At 39.9% G+C, this 21,620-nt stretch overlaps 1 protein-coding gene across 1 annotated transcript; it reads left to right on the forward strand.

Annotated features, from left to right (window-relative positions):
* The first annotated feature begins 541 nt into the window (after window positions 1-541).
* LOC145793999 (uncharacterized) lies at window positions 542-1,323 on the forward strand. Its single transcript, XM_082876918.1, is given in 2 exon segments — window positions 542-880; window positions 973-1,323. Coding segments are annotated over 2 exon segments (690 nt in total).
* Window positions 1,324-21,620: the final 20,297 nt, after the last annotated feature.

Raw genomic sequence — 21,620 nt, forward strand, 5'->3', positions numbered from 1 at the left:
ATTTTTTTGATAAAACCTAAGCTACCACCAAATGTGTAGACAGAACTTTTAAGTAATTAACTCTTTTTTCTATTGGTCAAAATAGACCTTAGAATGTGGGACACGAGGCAATGGATTTTCTTATTAAAGGAAAGAAAAAAAAAATAAATAATTGGGCCATAGAATAAAGAGCCCGATCCGAATCGGGGGACCCGTATGTCCATTCTACCGCAGTCCATTGTTTCTCATCCGTTCCTAATAGAATCCTAGTACTTGTCGAACAAGTAATCCCTCTGATTAAACGCGTTGTTCTTCGTCCCCATATTATATGCTTGTCTTTCACGTCTCTCCCTCTCTCTATATAAAAGCAAGTTCTTCTATTTTGATTTCGATTTTTTTCTTTTTGGTGCATCTTTCAATTTGTTGCATAACAGAGATTAGATAGTTAATCAGTGCCATTTCGATTTGGGTTTGGGTTTTGATTCGAGAGTGTGAAAAAGGAGGGCTGGTTCGATTTTTGATCTCTCTCGTTTTGATCGTGATCAGAAGAGGCGGGGGAGACATGGAAGACAATTTCGATGATGATCATTACGTTATTCTAGGGTTACCATCTGGGGAACAAGGGGCTAAGCTTTCAGAGAAAGAGATCACGAAAGCATATCGAAAAAGGGCTTTGGAAATCCACCCCGATAAGAGGCCCGATTACCGCAATGCCCACCCCGACATTCAGCGACTCAACGCATCGTACGCTATTCTCAAAGACGAAAAAGCTCGCAAGTCCTTCGACGATCTGGTCCGAGCCAGAGATGCGAAGCTTTGAATTCGAAGGCAATCATCGTAACAGGGATCGAAGCGAAGGAAGATGGTGAATGATCTTGAAGAGATAGGGAGGGCTTCAGAGGTGAAAGCAAGGGAAGAAGAAGAGGAAGAAGAGAGAATTCACAGGAAATTTAAGGAAGAAGTTGTGAGGATTCGAGCGAAACAGGGGAATAGAGTTGGGCCAATTGGGATTGGGTTGGAGAAAGAGAAAGTGATGAGAGGCTGAGAGAATTGTTTGGGAAGTTCGGTGAAGTTGAAGATGTTGTAATCAAGAGTTTGAAGAAGAGAGGCTCCACGGTGGTTGTCATGGCTTCTAAAGATGCGGTTGCTGCTGCTACCACTACTGCCGCTGGAAGTGTGTTTGGAAATCTGTCAAATCCTTTATGGGTTTTTCCTCTTCAACCCATAAGCACTTCTGTTCCAGGCACACAGAGAAGTGATCTTGTTGGGGATGCACACCAGGTGTTTGAAGATTTGGTGCAAAAGAAACTACAGAAGGTGATTGCCCAAATGGAACCTTGTTAGCACCTTAAGACTTAGACATTCAACTTGACACATGGTGGCACCTTGCACCTATGTCAAGGTCCAAGCCAGGCATGATGGAGGCATGCCTAAGTCAAGGTAACTATGTGGCAGTGGCAATGCCACCAGACCCTAAGGCGAGTAATGTCTCATGCGGGCAAATGAAAGGCTATACTTAGCCCGAATGCTGCTGGCAGCATAGACTTGTTGGGTCAAACAGATTAGTGGGCATGACACTTTGTGGCAGACCAAGACTTACAATTTTGTGGGTTAACTCAGGAGGGTTCAAAAGGCTGAAATGGATAGGCAGTTCATGGCAGTTCCTTGGCATAATGCAAAGCTGGCAGACAGGGCAGTTTATAGCAGTTATGCTTGCACAAAGTCAGGACAAAGCTTGCTAGAATTGAGGAACTGGACCAAGACAGTTCCAAACAGTTTCCAGCAGTTACAATCTGCAGCAGCCTTGTTGGTTTGAATTTGCCCTAGCAGTTGGGGGTGTCAACTGCTCACAACTGATTTGTAAAATGCCTATAAATGTTAAGGCATAGAGGGATTTAGACACATCATGTTATCTGTACGAAATACTCTTGTATCCTTGTATTATTTGGTGATAATAAAGGTTGGGAACGGTTCCTGTAATTTACTTGTGTATGTTTGCTTGCTTACAAAACTTGCAGTGGGTAATTCGTGCATGCTTGGCTGAGACTAAGTACTTTAACTTAGTGTCATTACAGGTTGGAAATTTAAAATGAAAATTGACCCTGTAACATAGGTGGTGGTGCAACCAATTTGGTGGTACAACAGTAACCCACATGGCCAAGGCATGTTAAGCAAGTCATGGAGGTGTGTTGGGTTTGTGGAGTTTGATTAATGCAGATGTGGAGGTTTTACGATAATTTGTTGATTTAAACCTAGTATATGTTGAGTTTTTCAAAGAAGTCAATTGTACTCTCTTCTTCTATCAGTATAGTGGAACTAGTGCGAGCCATGGCCACGTAAATCTATGTGTCATAGTTTTTTTTTTTTTGTGTGTGTGACTGTTTCTTCTTGCTACTTCTTGCTATTGTTTGTGTAGTTTATTCCACAATTTGTGTGATGCAATGGTGAACTAAAACATACTCTGAATGTTGATCTCTTCATAACTCCATTTAATCCCAACATCCCATTACATATTTTGTGAATCATTCTATGATCCATTATGTTATGTGTTCTTAGCATTGCTATTATGCAATGAGGGGATCTATCTGCAGCTTTGGTTTTCTCACTGATTTTCTTGTCCTGGTTGAGACAGGGTCACTATTGTTTATTAGCTAATTCATTCACTTGAAGAGACCCTTTTGTAAATGCAAGGTCTAAGTTGTGTTGCATTAGAACAATTTGTGTTGTCCTTAGCCAATTGCGTCAAAAAGTGTTAATTAGATTTGTGTTAGTAAGAGTATCTCCAACGTTGAAACAAATTTTTCATTAAATTTGATTAAAAATTGATAAAAAGCTTGATTTGATACCCGTTCACTCCAATACTAAAATTAGAATTTTCATTAGATTTTTTCACATATCTGATTGTTCAGGAGGACGTCTAGGCGAAAATCCTATAGGTCATCTGGACATGAACAAAAAAATTGTCAAATTGCCTTAGGTGGACATCCTGTCCAACGGTAACAATTTAAATTTGATGAAGGATGAAACCTATCTCCATTTGATGAAATATCTGATTCTCTTTTTGTTTGATATCACTTTGGTGAAACTGCAAGAGCTCACTTTTTAAGACTTTTTTTTTTATCAAATTTGAATTTAATGATAGATTTGAGTAGGTTGAAGATGGTCTAAGTAGAGTTCTATTACAAGATGCATAGTAAATTTGTTTTTGTATTGGGAATATGTTTTATAGCTTCATTTGCTTCATTTGGAAAGAGCTAATTTAGCTTTATTTTTTGGCTAATTTAGCTTGGCTAAATTAGTTTCGGTTAGAAAGAACTTCTGATTTTTTTTTTGATTTGGATGGCGTGATTGTGAGAGAAAAAGTTAAATGATTATGGTTAGATGTAATATTTTATCTTATTAACTTATTTAACTTATTTTGTCTTTTTATGTTTATTCTCAAACCAAGTTGTCAAACGGCAACTATATCAACAAAATTAGAAAGGCATGACCAATTATTTCAATTCAATTTGTGTTTGAAGGGTTTTTTTTTGTACGTTGTTCAACATTTTGGTGACCATTTACACATTATATTAATAGCATCTCAAGTGTATATTAATGGGTTTTTGAAGAGTTTGTCACTTTCAAGATGATCAGCCATTTTTATAGGAACAATTCCAAGTGTCAAGAGAGTTAAAAAAAATTGAAACATAAATTGAAAATATAGTATGCTTTTTTCAGAAAAATTATTGATTGGTCCAGAAGCGTTACGTGATCGTGCCCCTCATCAATCATAATTCACCATACCTCCTTATACTCCTAATTACCCAACACAAATTTGTAGGTCCCACCTCTTACACCACTTACAAAATTGTTGAGGCACCCCGGTATCCAAGATCAAACAATAACTTCTCCTTCTTCCAAGATAGAATGATCCTTAACCAGGAGGATTTCTTGTGTAGCTAATTGAGGAAACTAGGAGTAAATAGAAATAAGAGAGCAATTTAAGGACCGTTCTTAGATATTGAAGACAGTTGTGCAGAGAAGCATTCTCTTGGAAGATTAACCCTTCCAATGTGTCACACACTAGCAATGCGGAAGCCTTGACAAAGATATGCAAGTGTGTGTGGCACTAATTAACTCTCTTCACTAGCCCGCCAATAATACTCAGATGATTTGCAAAGATAAGCAAACACAATATTAGTTAAGTTGATGAGCCACAAGATTGGAGACAAGCCACAAAATAGCAATCAACAAACTAAAATTATAGTAAGCAACAATTGAAAGGCTTTGCATAATTTAAAGGCGAAATAAACTTTTCATTACTCAAAAGAAGGCATTACAATAGTTGAACAATGCACTAAAAGTGCTACAAAAGTTTTCTTACCATAAGCTAGGTTGGGGTACATTAAAGGCACAAGTGGTCTGGTTCAACACTTGGGTAACCCCTCCTTAATATAGCTTGTTAAGCCTTTTCCTAACTAGCAGGAGGAAACATCCACTATGTTTGAGGAGTCATAATGGATTTTTAAAAATTCTACAAAAAGAGAAAAATTATAACTCTTGGTCCCAAAACACCTTTAATACTAAGGTATTTATATAAAAATTTACAAGGAAAAAAGATTACATTTGACCCTCCAAAAGTTGGCCTAAAGTTGCTACTTGGTGGCTAGGTTGCTTCATGGCATGTCTTAGACTGTCTTGCACTATGCCTTGGACCTTTGCTTGTACTTGCACTAACAACTTCTTAGACATGTCTTTAGCTCTCCAAAGGGCACAACTGTGTGTGGCATCAAGGTGTTAACCCTTGGATGGGCGCACCTTGACAGTTTCCCCCACTTGAACGGTCAACGCCCTCGACGACTTGGCCCAATAAGCATCAATCTCATCTTGAAAAGCCGACAAGTCTGTCTTCCGTTCCCAACTGATTTCTTCATCTCCAAGGCCTTTTCATTTCACTAAGTATTGCCTTTGTTTCTTCTTGGAAACCATTTTCACCCGATCGGCCAAGATAGATTCAATAGACCTTTTTCCTGCTTTGGCTGTGATGGTTTGGCGTTTCAACTCATTTCGGGTTGGATCTTCCTTGTCTGGATAGTAAGGCTTCAAATAACTCACATGGAAAACCGAATGCACTTTAAGCTAAGATAGAGCATCTATCTTGTAAGCACACTTGCCAATTCTCTTCAGAATAGTTACCGGTCCCTCATATTTGCGCACTAGCCTTCTGTCTCTTCCCCTCATAAACTTGCGTTGCTCAGGGTTGAGTTTGACAAGAACTTGATCCCCAGCTCTAAACTCGAATGGCCTCCTCTTTTCATCAACCCATTTTTTCATTTTACTTGTTGCTTTTCCAGATAGCCACGAGTAGTCTCATGGTTTCTCTTCCATTCTTTAGCAAATTGGTAAGCCCTGGGAGATTTTCCTTCATAAGGTCCATCCGCTGTGTGGGGCAACAGTGGTTGCTATCCATTCACTATCTCAAAAGCACTCTTGCCCGTAGAGCTACTCTTTTGAGAGTTGAAGCATAGCTGTGCTACGTCAAGAAGTTGCACCCAATTTCGTTGATTAGCATTGTGTCACGACCCAAACCCGGCCCTATGGGTTTAGCACCGTAACCGGCCAATAATCCGAGATTACCGAAGGCCTGCTTAACAGTAATACAGTAAAACAGAGTACAGGGCCTGGCGGAAGCCAATACAGTAAGTAAATAGTGTCCATTGAGCTATGACAGTCTGTATGCCAAAAATATTTTTCATGCATTCATACATACACAAACAGTACAGTCTATACAAAATTTACAGTCACACAGTACAGGGACCTAATCCCTTGATAACAGTACAGTTAGCAACAGACAGTCTATACAGTAATCCAAACAGTATGGAGACAGACGGGGGAAAACAAACAAAACACCCCAAAGCCATAGCATGGCAACTCGGAACCTCGCAGTGAGGCACAAAGGCTGGCTTGACAAAACTGGAGTTACCCTGACGCTCCTAGCTCCGATCTGGTGCCTGTACACCTACATATATTTATGAGCAGTGAGCTAAAGCCCAGTGAATAACATAAAGCGTAAAGGGGTTTAGAATTAATGTCCTTACAGTAATGAAAACAGTTCAATTCAATCAGTATTTCAGTTGTTCAGTACAGTAAACAGTCATATGTGGTACATCCATTAGCATAACAGTGACAGTAGGTCTTAAAAGACCGAACAGTAATGATGGCCATCAGTCAGTAAACAGTAGTGGTTCCACGAGGGAACCGACAGAGATCTCTGTAACAGTAACAGTAACAGTAAACAGTAGATACTAAGGATGCCATAGTACAGTTCAGAAATAAAGGACATACATTCATTCAGTAATACCAGTTCAGTAAACAGTTCAGTTCAATATTCAAAAGATATCAGTTGAACATATCTTTACACAATTGTTACTCACAGAGTTCTGGGCTACAGTATGCTAGAGCGTGTCTCCCCAGTTGCCAACCCTACACAGTTCACAGGTTGAACACACACTAAGCTACACAGTTGGGAAATATCATAACTTAATCCCTAATTTGCCTTGGTGTGTTCTACATCTATATCCTCATTAAGATGCCTTAAACTAGGCCTAAGAATGCCTAGGGTGGGATGAGGATGCAAAAATACACTTAGAAAACATTTCGCAAGGTTTGCTGAAACTAGGAGCCTCGCTCGAGCGGGACTTTCTACGCTCGAGCGTAAGTCCAAAATCAAAGGCTTCGCTCGAGCGAGGAATCCTTCACTCGAGCGGTCTGCAAAACAGTAAAAATACTGGATGCTGCGATTTTGCGCGCGATGGTCGCTCGATGGTCGCTCGAGCGGAGCCCTGGACAAAGGTGCTCGCTCGAGCGGGTAATCCTTCGCTCGAGCGAGGAAGCCAAATCTGGAATTTCCAGATCTGCCTCCCAAGCTCAAACCAAGCATTCTACCACTCCAAACTCGACCTCTTGGGCCCAAATTCTGGAAAACATAACTAAATTCAATGTATAACAATTTTCAAAGCTCAATTTATGAATTCAAGCCCCAAAGGTGAGTCAATTAAAACCATATTCAAACCCATTTTCAAGAATATGAAGAACATGCAAACATGCATGAATTCAAACCAATTTCAAAGCTCCAATTTATGCTCTAAGGAGCTAATTGTTTCCAAAACATGATGAAATCATGGACCATTACAAAATTATGGACATGCATGTAACCTTTTGCCATGAACTCAACTCAAAATCCATCAATACTAACATGCATGCAAAGATTGAGCTTCAATTCACCATTAATGAACCAATTCATGACTTAGCTCTACAATTGGACATGAACCATGAATGAATCAACTTAAACACAAGTCAAAAGGATGAAATTCATACCTAGGTTCCTTGAATGCAAGTCTAGAGGTTCAAATTAACAATCCACACTTCAATCTTCAAGCAATTCTAGCCAATTCACAATGAAACAAGTTGAACTCAACTCTTCTAGCTCCTCTCCCTCTCTAAGGTCGGTTGTGCAGGAAGTGGAAGAAGAAATGTTTTGTTGAGTGTATTAGGAGATCAAAAAGGCTCAAGTAGTGGGCCACTCAGGTGGCAATTTGGTAATAAGTCCAATTCATGAAATTTGGTACCATTAATCTAATTTAATCATACCTAATCAGTTTTCAGATAACTTCACCATAAAATTACATAAATTATGTTGATCAAGACACACTAATCAATTTTGGATTCGGCCGCCGATATGGCCTTCAATTAGCAGTTTAAACATCTAAGCATGAACAGATAATCATACAGTCAAACAGATAAAATGCAATTTAACTAACATATACTCAATCAATTCGGTTTCCAAATTTCAGTCAGTCAGTTCCGTACTTTAATCAGTTCAATTATCAGTCGTAATCAATTCAGTTTAACGGTAATCAATCAGTCATAAGTCGGTAAACAGTATGAGGGTTGTTACAGTCTCCCCTCCTTATAAAGAGTTTAGTCCTCTAAACTCGAGTTACCTTCATTCTGGAAGAAAACAGGATTCAGTGGAAACAGTTCAGGATATCGTTTGGCCATGTCATCTTCCCTTTCCCAAGTGGCATACACGCCACCGTGGTTCTGCCAGTCAACTTTTACTAGCGGGATCTCTTTGTTCCTCACTTTCTTGATCCGTCGGTTTACAATCTGTATAGGCCGTTCCTCGTAAGTGTAGTCATCACTCAACACTATCCGAGTAGGCTCAATCACATGGAAGGGATCCCGGAGGTAGTCTCTCAACATGGAAATGTGGAAGACGTTATGCATATGCTCCATTTCAGGAGGGAGCGCAACTTGATACGCCACCGGATTAATTTTCTCAATAATCTCATACGGTCCGACGTATCTTGGTGCTAACTTGCCTTTGACTCCAAAACGAGTCTGGCCTTTCATTGGTGTCACTTTCACAAATACGTGATCACCCACTTCATACTCTCTGTCTCGTCTTCTAACATCTGCATAGTTTTTCTGTCTACTCTGTGCAGTTTTCAGTCTCTGTTGTATCAGTTTTACTTTTTCAGTTGTTTCATACACAATCTCGGGCCCAAGCAAAGGCCCATCTCCGACTTCTGCCCAGCAAATCGGAGATCTACATTTTCTGCCATACAATGCCTCGAAAGGCGCCATACCAATACTCGAATGGTAGCTATTGTTGTAGGCGAATTCAACTAATGGCAGATGACTTTCCCAATCTCCCTGAAAATCAAGGACACACATTCTCAGTAAATCCTCCAGAGTTTGGATGGTCCTTTCTGATTGGCCATCTGTCTGAGGATGATAGGCACTACTCAGTCTCAGTTCAGTACCCAGTGCAGTTTGTAGGCTTTGCCAAAACCTCGATGTAAACTTCGAATCCCTGTCAGAAACAATAGACACAGGCACTCCATGCAGTCTTACAATTTCATCAATATAGATAACAGCCAATTTGTCCGCATTATAAATCGTCTTGACAGGTAAGAAGTGAGCAGATTTGGTTAGTCTATCAACAATAACCCAAATTGAATCCATACCTTTTCTGGAGCGAGGCAATCCGACGATAAAATCCATCGTGATATGCTCTCATTTCCACTCTGGTATGGGTAGGGGTTGCAATAGTCTGGCAGGTCGTTGATGTTCAGCTTTGACCTGTTGGCAATGAAGACATTTGGATACAAAATCAGCAATTTCTTTCTTCATTCCCGGCCACCAGAAATTCTGTTTCAGATCTTGGTACATTTTCGTATTCCCCGGATGGATAGACAATTTTGAATTGTGGCCTTCTTGCAGAACTCTTCTTTTCAGTTCAGTATCATTTGGTACACACAATCTTTCTTGAAATTTCAGTACATTATTCTCAAATTTGAATCCCGGTCTCGGTTTAGATTCTCTTTCTTCGATGATCTTTTTCAAGAAGTCATCCAGTTGCTGTTTCTCTTTAATCTCCTCAATCAGCGCCGGTTGAGCAGAAATAGCAGCTAAGATTCCACCTTGTTCTCGTAAAACAATTTCGATTTCAGATTTTTCAAGGTCACAAAGCAACTCTTTCTGTCCTGTAAGCAAACATGCTAAGTTTCCAATCGATTTCCGGCTCAATCCATCGGCAACGGTATTGGCTTTTCCCGGATGGTACAATATCTGTAGGTCATAGTCTTTAATCAGTTCCAGCCATCTCCGCTGTCTCATGTTTAGTTCTTTCTGTGTGAAGAAATACTTTAAACTCTTGTGGTCGGTGTATACTTCACATGTCACCCCGTACAGATAGTGACGCCAGATTTTCAGTGCAAATACTACTGCAGCAAGTTCCAGATCATGGGTCGGGTAGTTCTTTTCATGCGGTCTCAGTTGTCGGGAAGCGTAGGCAATTACTTTCCCATTCTGCATTAAAACACATCCCAAACCCTTATGAGAAGCATCACTATATACAGTATAACCATCCGTACCTGATGGTAAAGTTAAAACCGGTGCAGTCACAAGTCGAGTTTTCAACTCTTGGAATGCTGATTCCCTTTGGTCGGTCCAGTCAAATGATGTCCCCTTTTGTGTTAACTGTGTCAGTGGTAGGGCAATTTTGGAGAAATCTTTGACGAATCTTCTGTAATATCTAGCCAAACCCAAAAAGTTTCGGACTTCAGTCACATTTGTTGGTCTAGGCCAGTTCACTACAGCTTCAATTTTCTGCGGATCAACAGAAATTCCATTTTTGCTAACAACATGCCCCAAAAACATAACATGGTCAAGCCAAAATTCACATTTAGACAGTTTAGCATACAGTTTCTGTTCTATTAAGGTTTGTAGGGCAAGTCTCAGATGATGTTCATGTTGTTCTACACTTTTGGAGTAAATCAATATGTCATCGATAAATACAACAATAAAGTCATCAAGGTATGGTTTAAAAATTCTGTTCATGAGGTCCATAAAAGCAGCAGGGGCATTCGTGACTCCAAAAGGCATAACCAAAAATTCGTAGTGTCCATACCTTGTTCTAAAAGCAGTTTTATCAATGTCTTCCGGTTTAACCTTCAGTTGATGGTATCCTGATCTGAGATCAATCTTGGAAAACACTTGTGCACCCTGTAACTGATCAAATAAGTCATCAATACGTGGCAAAGGGTATTTATTTTTCACAGTTACCTTGTTCAGTTCACGGTAGTCTATACACAACCTCAACGAGCCATCTTTCTTCTTTACAAACAAAACTGGTGCACCCCATGGTGAGGTACTGGGTCTGATGAACTTTTTGTCTAACAGTTCTTGCAGTTGCACTTTCAGTTCTTTCAATTCAGTTGGAGCCATTCGGTATGGAGCTTTAGAAACTGGTTGTGTTCCGGGAATCACATCAACGGTAAATTCAATCTCCCTGTCAGTCAAATCTCCTGGAAGATTATCTGGAAAAACATCTGGAAATTCTCTGACTATAGGAATGCAATTCACATCAGTTTTAACACTATCATCAGTAGACACAGTCAGTACAGAACACAGATATCCTTTACACCCCTTTCTAATTAATTTAACAGCTTTCACTGACGAAATCAAATACGGAGGAGGTACTACTCCACTCCCATTAAACACAAATTCAGGCAAACCAGGTGGACGAAAAACAACTTGCTTGGTCACACAGTCAATAGTGGCATGATATTTTTGTAACCAATCCATCCCCAATATTACGTCAAAATGATCAATGTTCAATGGCAGTAAATCAATAAACAGATGCATATCCCCAACAATAATTTCACATGCGGGATACATATATGCACAAGTCATAGATCCTCCTACGGGTGATGATACGGCTAGCAGATAGTTCATGGGTTCTAAGGGTCTATTCAATTTCCGTGAGAGAGCATGCGATACATAAGAATGTGTAGACCCCGAATCAATCAGTACATATGCATTTTGAGTACAGATAGAGAGAATACCTGACACAACGGTCTCGGTATTCTGCACATCTCCCGGTACTAGTGCGAACACTCGGCCTTGCCTCATAGGCTCTTTTCCGGTAGCTTTAGGGTTCGGTTTTGGTGGAGCGTTTGATGCTGCGCCGCTGGCTGCAGCTTTGCTATTGCCCTGAGGAGCAGAAGGACAATCTTTAACCATGTGGCCCACCTTACCACACCTGTAACAGGCTCCAGATAATTTGTGACAAACCCCTTTATGCTTGTTACCACATACAGAGCAGGGTGGAATGAACCCACTCCCTTGGCTGGGGCTAGTCATTGATCCCGTGTTCTGTTTCTTATTAGCTGGGTTGTGCTTGCCTTTCTTGAATTTGAAACCCTGCCTTTTTCCATGCCATTCAGTTGTTGGTGTTTCAGATTGTTTCACTGCTGCAATGTTCGACTCGGCCATCAATGCCCGGTCGAGAACACCCACAAAAGTCGGTAGTTTCAAAACATTTATCCGGTCAAGTATTGCCACATTAAGGCCACCTTCAAATTTCCTGGCCTTCTTATACTTAGTATCCACCATATGCGGTGCATAACGGGCAAGTTCAGTAAATTTGGTTTCATACTCTGCAACGGACATTGTGCCCTGCTTCAGCTGTTCAAATTCAGTCACTTTTCTATCCCTGACACACTGAGGGAAGTACTTTTCAAAGAAGGACTCCTTGAACTGAGCCCAAGTCATAACAGTGCTTGTATCGCGGATCAACATCCACCACCTTCTAGCTTCTTCTTGTAGGGTGAAGGTAGCTAGCAATACCTTATTCGCTTCAAAGCACGGAAACACTTCAAATAATTTTTCTGTTTCAAGCACCCAAGCTTCAGCCTTTAACGGTTCGAGGCCTCCCTGAAAGGATGGCGGTTTCATCTTGCTGAATTTATGGGTGAGAGCAATAATATCCCCATCATTCACATTCACATTAGGTTCCGGTTGTACCGGAGGAGGAGGAGGTGGGGGCTGTTGGTTCTGTTGATCAAGTCTAGCAGTTATCAGTTCCATCATTCTTTCCATTCTTTCCATTCTTGCCTCAGTAGATGAGGACTCAGGTTCATTTGCATTGTCCATTTCACTATAAGCAGTTATAACAGTTTTTAAACATAAGCAGTCATTTGTTTAACAGTTTACCACATTAGCATGTATTCAGTCACAACATAACCACACACTTATCATGCTCATGAGATGCCCTAATAACTTTTCTAGGACACCCTATAGCTCATTTGGACACGTGTGTGCGGTATAACTCGTGGTAAGTATCGCTCTGATACCACTCTGTCACGACCCAAACCCGGCCCTATGGGTTTAGCACCGTAACCGGCCAGTAATCCGAGATTACCGAAGGCCTGCTTAACAGTAATACAATAAAACAGAGTACAGGGCTTGGCGGAAGCCAATATAGTAAGTAAATAGTGTCCATTGAGCTGTGACAGTCTGTATGCCAAAAAGATTTTTCATGCATTCATACATACACAAACAGTACAGTCTATACAAAATTTACAGTCACACAGTACAGGGACCTAATCCCTTGATAACAGTACAGTTAGCAACAGACAGTCTATACAGTAATCCAAACAGTATGGAGACAGACGGGGGAAAACAAACAAAACACCCCAAAGCCATAGCATGGCAACTCGGAACCTCGCAGTGAGGCACAAAGGCTGGCTTGACAAAACTGGAGTTACCCTGACGCTCCTAGCTCCGATATGGTGCCTGTACACCTACATATATTTATGAGCAGTGAGCTAAAGCCCAGTGAATAACATAAAGCGTAAAGGGGTTTAGAATGAATGTCCTTATAGTAATGAAAACAGTTCAATTCAATCAGTATTTCAGTTGTTCAGTACAGTAAACAGTCATATGTGGTACATCCATTAGCATAACAGTGACAGTAGGTCTTAAAAGTCCGAACAGTAATGATGGCCATCAGTCAGTAAACAGTAGTGGTTCCACAAGGGAACCGACAGAGATCTCTGTAACAGTAACAGTAACAGTAAACAGTAGATACTAAGGATGCCACAGTACAGTTCAGAAATAAAGGACATACATTCATTCAGTAATACCAGTTCAGTAAACAGTTCAGTTCAATATTCAAAAGATATCAGTTGAACATATCTTTACACAATTGTTACTCACAGAGTTCTGGGCTACAGTATGCTAGAGCGTGTCTCCCCAGTTGCCAACCCTACACAGTTCACAGGTTGAACACACACTAAGCTACACAGTTGGGAAATATCATAACTTAATCCCTAATTTGCCTTGGTGTGTTCTACATCTATATCCTCATTAAGATGCCTTAAACTAGGCCTAAGAATGCCTAGGGTGGGATGAGGATGCAAAAATACACTTAGAAAACATTTCGCAAGGTTTGCTGAAACTAGGAGCCTCGCTCGAGCGGGACTTTCTACGCTCAAGCGTAAGTCCAAAATCAAAGGCTTCGCTCGAGCGAGGAATCCTTCGCTCGAGCGGTCTGCAAAACAGTAAAAATACTGGATGCTGCGATTTTGCGCGCGATGGTCGCTCGAGCGGAGCCTTGGACAAAGGTGCTCGCTCGAGCGGGTAATCCTTCGCTCGAGCGAGGAAGCCAAATCTGGAATTTCCAGATCTGCCTCCCAAGCTCAAACCAAGCATTCTACCACTCCAAACTCGACCTCTTGGGCCCAAATTCTGGAAAACATAACTAAATTCAATGTATAACAAGTTTCAAAGCTCAATTTATGAATTCAAGCCCCAAAGGTGAGTCAATTAAAACCATATTCAAACCCATTTTCAAGAATATGAAGAACATGCAAACATGCATGAATTCAAACCAATTTCAAAGCTCCAATTTATGCTCTAAGGAGCTAATTGTTTCCAAAACATGATGAAATCATGGACCATTACAAAATTATGGACATGCATGTAACCTTTTGCCATGAACTCAACTCAAAATCCATCAATACTAACATGCATGCAAAGATTGAGCTTCAATTCACCATTAATGAACCAATTCATGACTTAGCTCTACAATTGGACATGAACCATGCATGAATCAACTTAAACACAAGTCAAAAGGATGAAATTCATACCTAGGTTCCTTGAATGCAAGTCTAGAGGTTCAAATTAACAATCCACACTTCAATCTTCAAGCAATTCTAGCCAATTCACAATGAAACAAGTTAAACTCAACTCTTCTAGCTCCTCTCCCTCTCTAAGGTCGGTTGTGTGCAGGAAGTGGAAGAAGAAATGTTTTGTTGAGTGTATTAGGAGATCAAAAAGGCTCAAGTAGTGGGCCACTCAGGTGGCAATTTGGTAATAAGTCCAATTCATGAAATTTGGTACCATTAATCTAATTTAATCATACCTAATCAGTTTTCAGATAACTTCACCATAAAATTACATAAATTATGTTGATCAAGACACACTAATCAATTTTGGATTCGGCCGCCGATATGGCCTTCAATTAGCAGTTTAAACATCTAAGCATGAACAGATAATCATACAGTCAAACAGATAAAATGCAATTTAACTAACATATACTCAATCAATTCGGTTTCCAAATTTCAGTCAGTCAGTTTCGTACTTTAATCAGTTCAATTATCAGTCGTAATCAATTCAGTTTAACGGTAATCAATCAGTCATAAGTCGGTAAACAGTATGAGGGTTGTTACACATTGACAAAGTGGCACAAATACTCCTTGAACATACGGTTGGAGCGTTCAGTTTGATGAACAAAGCGCGTATCCCGGATGGTAGCTTGATGAAGTATTAAGTTGTGACCTAAGAAGCTTGAATAACTCCGTCCATAAGTTGCTAACAAAGCGCATATCTCGGTCACTAACAATTCTTTTAGGCACACCCCAATATTTAACAATGTGCTGGAAAAAGAGTTGGGCAGTCTCCTCCGCTGAAACATACTTTGGGGCAGCAATAAAGGTGGCATATTTGGAGAATCGGTCCACAATAGTCAAGATAGTCCCGATATCTCCCACTTTAGGCAATCTAGTGATGAAGTCAAGTGATACACTTTCCCACGGACGTTTAGGCACAGGCAAAGGTTTAAGCAAGTCTGCTTCCTTCTTATGCTCAACCTTGTCTTGCTGGCAAGTGAGACAAGTGCGGATATATTCTTCCACATCATCATGCATTTGGGGCCAATAATATCCTTGTTTCACCAAGGCCAATGTTCGTTCCCAACTTGGGTGTCCTGGCCAAAGTGTATCATGGCACTCCCTAAGAAGTGTCTTCCTCAATTCACCAGTCCTGGGTACAAATATGCGGTTGCCTGTTGTCATTAGAAGTCCATTTTGCACCCAAAATTGGTGAGTCTTGCCCATTTTGACAAGGTTCATAAGATTCTCTGCCATAGCATCCTTATCTAGATGAGCCTTGACTTTCTCCTTGATGTTCGTCGAAATGGAAGTAAGTGAACATACATGATGGCACACGGCAAGCTCCGTCTTCCTACTTAGTGCATCAATAACATGGTTGGTGGCACCGTCTTTGTATTCTAAGGAAAAATCAAACTCTGCCAACTTCTCTTGCCACCGTACTTGTCGTGCGCTTAGCTTGGACTGTGTTAAGAAATGACTAAGTATCGTGTTGTCAGTCTTTACAACAAACCGTGAGCCCAAGATGTAGTGCCTCCAAGTCCTTAGACAATGCATTACTGCAAGCAACTCTTTCTCATGAGCTGGATATCTCCGCTCAACATCATTGAGCTTCATACTCTCATAGGCAATTGGGTGACCATCCTGCAAAACAACACCACCCAAAGCAAAATCAGATGCATCAGTTTGTATCTCAAAAGCTTTACCTAAGTCTGGTAGATCAAGAGCAGGATCTTTTGACATAACTTCTTTCAAGGCTTGAAAGGCTTGTTGGCACTCCTCTGCCCAAACATTTGGCCTGCCCTTCCTTAGCAACTCTATCAATGGGGAAGCTAGTCTTGAGTAGCCTTCAACAAACTTGCGATAATAATTAGCTAATCCAAGGAATGACCGCAACTCTGAGACATTAGTAGGTGGCTGCCACTCTTGAATAGCCTTGACCTTCTCTTGGTCTATTTTGATTCATTCTCACTCAACAATGTGCCCTAGGAACTTAATCCTCTCTTGGACAAAAGAACACTTCTCTAGCTTGACATAGAGCTTGTGCTCTCTCAACTTGGTAAGGGCCTTCTGAAGATGCTCCACATGCTCTTCTAAAGTGGAGCTATAGATTACAATGTCATTCAAATATACTACCACGAATTGATCCAAATACTCTTGAAAAACTTCGTTCATCACGGTGCAGAATGTTTCTGGGGCATTGGTCAAGCCAAATGGCATGACAAGAAACTTATAAGAGCCATAACGAGTAACACAAGTAGTTTTAGGCTCATCTCCCTCGGCAATCCTTACTTGATAGTACCCCGATCGAAGATCTAGCTTTGTGAAATACCTCGCTTTGCTCAATTGATCAAATGAATCCGCAATGAGAGGAAGGGAATACTTGTTCTTGATGGTCAGCTTGTTGAGAGCCCGATAATACACACATAAGCGAAGACTACCATCACGCTTCTTTTGAAATAAGACAGGTGCACCGAATGGGGCCTTAGATGGCTTGATGAAGCCTGCTTCCAATAACTCTACAAACTGCTTCCTTAACTCATTCAACTTAGGAATAGCCATTCTATATGGTGCACGAGCTGGTGGCCTTGCCCCTGGTACCAACTCGATAGCATGATCTACACCTTGGCGTGGAGGCAACTCCTTAGGCAACTGTTCAGGCATAACATCTGCAAATTGCCTTAAGACCTTCTTGATTGCGACTGTGACAAGAGTAGATTCAAGAGTTTCATTCAACTTCAATACGGTAACCCAAGTTTGCTTACTATGCCTAACACCCCTCTTGAGTTGTATAGTTGAGACAAACCAGTCACTGTTGTTAGTGGCCGTAGCAGGAATGAGACATGGCTTATCCCCCATAACGCACATACTATTAGAATAAGGCATGACTGTCGTCTTTGTGCTTCTTAAGAAATCCAACCCAAGGATGGCTGGAAGTCATCCATGGGTACTGCAGTGAAATCTACTTTTCCTTTCCAAGTGCTGACCTTCAAATGAATAGATTTTGTAACCCCATAGATAGTCTGCACTGCCGAGTTAACCGTCTTGATGTAGCTGCCATCCTTCTCTAAAGATAGCTCAAGTCTTTCAACTTCGGTCCTCGCAACAAAGTTGTGGGTGGCCCCTGTGTCAATCAAAGCATGAAGGGGCTTCCCATTCAGTTTTACATCCACAAACATCAAACCTTTGTTGGATGACTTGCTTTTGTTCAACTTGCCTGATGATTCCCCACTATACATGGGTTTCTTCCCTTTGCCTTCATCTTTAGACTCCACAAGTTGTTTAGGATCTGAATGCTTGCCCACTTTGCCACTCTTGGCATTCTTCTTAGGCCTTCCTGTAGAAGCCTTCTTCTTCATGGCATTCATCATATGAAAGGCTCCCACTCTAGAGCCAGATGCCTTAGAACCCTTGCCATTTCGCCTAGAACGCACGTCTTCTTCCTCACTATCATCATCACTTGGTTGAGAGACATGGTCAGACACAGTTGCTAGAGCATTCAAGGCACGTTTTTGTGGACATTCAGATAACCAATGTGGCACATTGCATAAGAAACAAGAGATAGGACCTTTTGTTTTGCTTATAGAGAATTGTTGAGGGGCTTTTGCGTTGTCACCATAGCTCTTCTATTGCCATTGTCCTCAACCCGATTGGGTTTTGGATGTAGAAGTGTTGTCTCCCCCACTCTTAGGTTTGCCATAGCCTTGGGACTTTCCACCTCCCCTACTCTTGCGCGGGGAACCACTATCCCGTTGCTTAGGTTCGACGTAGTCCGTAAGGCATTCAGCTACTGCTTGTGCATGGGCTAAATCTTGAACTCTTTGCCTTTGAAGTTCAACTCTGGCCTATGGCTTCAATCCCTCAAGAAAGAAGAAGAGCTTGTCTTTCTCTGACATATCTTTGATGTCTAGCATAAGCCAATAGAATTCTTTCACATAATCTCTTATAGTGCCGGTGTGCTTGAGATCCCGCAATGCACGCTGGGCATTATACTCAACATTTTCAGGGAAGAATTGGAGTTTTAATTCATGCTTAAGTTGCTCCAAAGTCTCAATTGTGCATAAGCCGCGTTGCATCTCATCATGTTTAGTTCGCCACCACAACTTGGCATCACCGGACAAATACATTGTGGCCATAGAAATCCTTGTCTCATCAGCATTGACTTTCACAGCTTTGAAATATTGCTCCATATTAAAAAGAAAGTTGTCTAACTCCTTGGCATCTTGAGCACCACTATAGGCACGGGGCTCGGGCACACGTGCCCTAGTGAATTCCATGCCACCACTAGGTGCATTGCCAAAGGCACGGGTAAGAACACCAACCCAGCCACTGAGGTCTTTAATCTCTAGCCTGAGTTCAGTGACAACATCCTCAAAATCTTGCCCTTGAGTAGGGCCATGAGTTTGCTCAAGATCATAAACCCGTTGCTCAAGGGTGGCTAGTGAAGTTGCCATGGTCTCCATGTTGTCCATACGTTGCTCAAAGAGTTCAATTCTCTCCCTTTGCGTGGGTTAACTGTTGCCAGTAGCATCCATTTAGAAAGCCAATAATAGAGAAAGCTAAATAGACTGGGCTCTGATACCAACTGTCACACACCGGCAATGCGGAAGCCTTGACAAAGATATGCAAGTGTGTGTGGCGCTAGTTAACTCTTTTCACTAGCCTGCCAATAATGCTCAGAAGGTTTGCAAAGACAAGCAAACACAATATTAGTTAAGTTGATGAGCCACAAGATTGGAGACAAGCCACAAAATAGCAATCAACAAACTAAAATTAAAGTAAGCAACAATTGAAAGGCTTTGCACAATTTAAAGGCGAAATGAACTTTTCATTACTCAAAAGAAGGCATTACAATAGTTGAACAATGCACTAAAAGTGCTACAAAAGTTGTCTTACCATAAGTTAGGTTAGGATACATTAAAGGCACAAGTGGTCTGGTTCAACACTTGGGTACCCCCTCCTTAATATAGCTTGTTAAGCCTTTTCCTAGCTGGCAGGAGGAAACATCCACTATGTTTGAGAAGTCATAATGGATTTTTAAAAATTCTACAAAAAGAGAAAAATTACAACTCTTGGTCTCAAAACACTTTTAATACTAAGGTATTTACATAAAAATTTACAAGGCAAAAAGATTACATTTGACCATCTAAAAGTTGGCCTAAAGTTGCTACTTGGTGGTTAGGTTGCTTCATGGCATGTGTTGGACTATCTTGCACTATGCCTTGGGCCTTTACTTGTACTTGCACTAACAACTTCTTAGACATGTCTTTGGCTCTCCAAATAATACAAATGTGTGTGACATCAAGGTGTTGACCTTTGGATGGGCCCACATTGACACAATGCCATATCCATGCTATTGTTGAAGCATACATAATTCTCATTTGCGGGGAAGTTTTATAGCTGACAAGCCCCCATATTAGGCCTGTTTGGCAACACGCTAATATATAGTTAAAAAATCTAAAAACCATAACAAAAAGTAATTAATTAATTTAATTTACGTATTTTTAAATTAATATATTTTTATTTTTATTTTTATTTTTATTTTTTTTAAAGATTGATGAAATCCGGTACACTGTTCTGTTTGCCTTTATCGATTACAAGAGGTACAGGTGATATATTTCTCCGAAATTACAAAGGAACAGAGAGCCTTTCACGCTACTGACTTTAGTTTGATTCTTACGTCAACTTTCTCAGAGAAAACTAGCAGGTGTGGTGTGGTGTGGTGTGTGGTTAAAGATTTGCCAATAATTTCTGAATCACATCGAAGGTATGAGCCATGCACTTACAATGCATTTGTTGTAGAAGACCAGCTTTTTAAAACCAAATACATGTCCTTTAAAATCAAAATTTTCAAATTTAAACAGTTTTAAAAACTGACGGATAATTACTAGCGGTGTCCTTATAGACGCGACTTATTTATTCATAAATCGTGAGTGAAAATATATATATATATATATATATATATATATATATATTTTATGTATTTCCCTCTCGATTTGATAATAAAAAATTTTTGGGACTTTTTAGTATGGTCGTGATCCTTGGAATCAATAGGCTTTTTTAAGTTCGTATAAATGAACTATCAAGATTTTAGTTAATGTAAACAAGTTTTTATTATATATAGATAAATTCTGTTGGTATATTGGCAAATAGAAAAAAGTATGAGTATTTATTATTTCACCGATAAACTTTTTTTTATATGCAAATATATGTTTATAGGAGATTCATCTTTAAGGGTTTGTTTAGATTTAGATGTCTTTAGTGATTTTTTTTTTTTTTTTTTTTTTATATCTATTTTTGCTTTAAAGTTTTAGGGTCTTCTAGTTTAGTTAAACCTAAAATGTATAAAATTTTGATTAAAGCTTAAATAAGGTTTACTAAAAATAAAAAAAGAAGTATGGAAAAAAATTATGTAAAAAAGAAAAAGAAATTTCCAAATTCATGGGATCACTTGTTAAATTCTTCCACTTGTAATTAAATTGTCTGAAATTCTCTTGAGAGAGGAAACTCATTTTTTCAAAAACTTGTTTTGCAAAATTGAGACAAAAATTCATGAAATTTAAAGAAAAACAGTTAGAATTTTTTTTGGGGGAGACATTTTAGAATTCAAGTATAGTTTAAAGAAACATGTGTAAAAAATTCTCAGAATATCTTTATAAAAATTTGTTTTCCCCTCACAATTTTTGGAAAGTTTCTTGGTCAAAAAGAAAAGCTAGAAACAAAGAGAACAGTGATGCTACGATTAATGGAAGAACTATTATTGCGGAAACTAACTCACTTTTAAAAGACCAAATGACCCTCCAAATGGCTCTTTTAGTCAATAAGAAGAAAATAAACGTCCTAGAGGTTTCAGGGAACTTGACCCAGTACTTTCCCTACTTATTCAACCAGAATGACCTAATTAACCACCTAACCCAATTGTAAAAAGACAAGTCTAATCTCAGAAACATCATGCCAAATTGCATCTTAAAGTATGTTTGATCACTAATCCTAAGAAAAAATACAGATTTATTTAGATTAAGTTTAAATATATACAATAAAATATATCAAGATGGTACATGTCAACATAATAGAGCTATTAAACACATTGCTGTCAAAATATTCATTTATTGAATTATATTTCAAGATAGTCAGATA

Source organism: Camellia sinensis, chromosome 6 (genome assembly GCF_055761805.1).
Source record: "Camellia sinensis isolate YWXY chromosome 6, ASM5576180v1, whole genome shotgun sequence".
Taxonomy (NCBI): domain Eukaryota; kingdom Viridiplantae; phylum Streptophyta; class Magnoliopsida; order Ericales; family Theaceae; genus Camellia; species Camellia sinensis.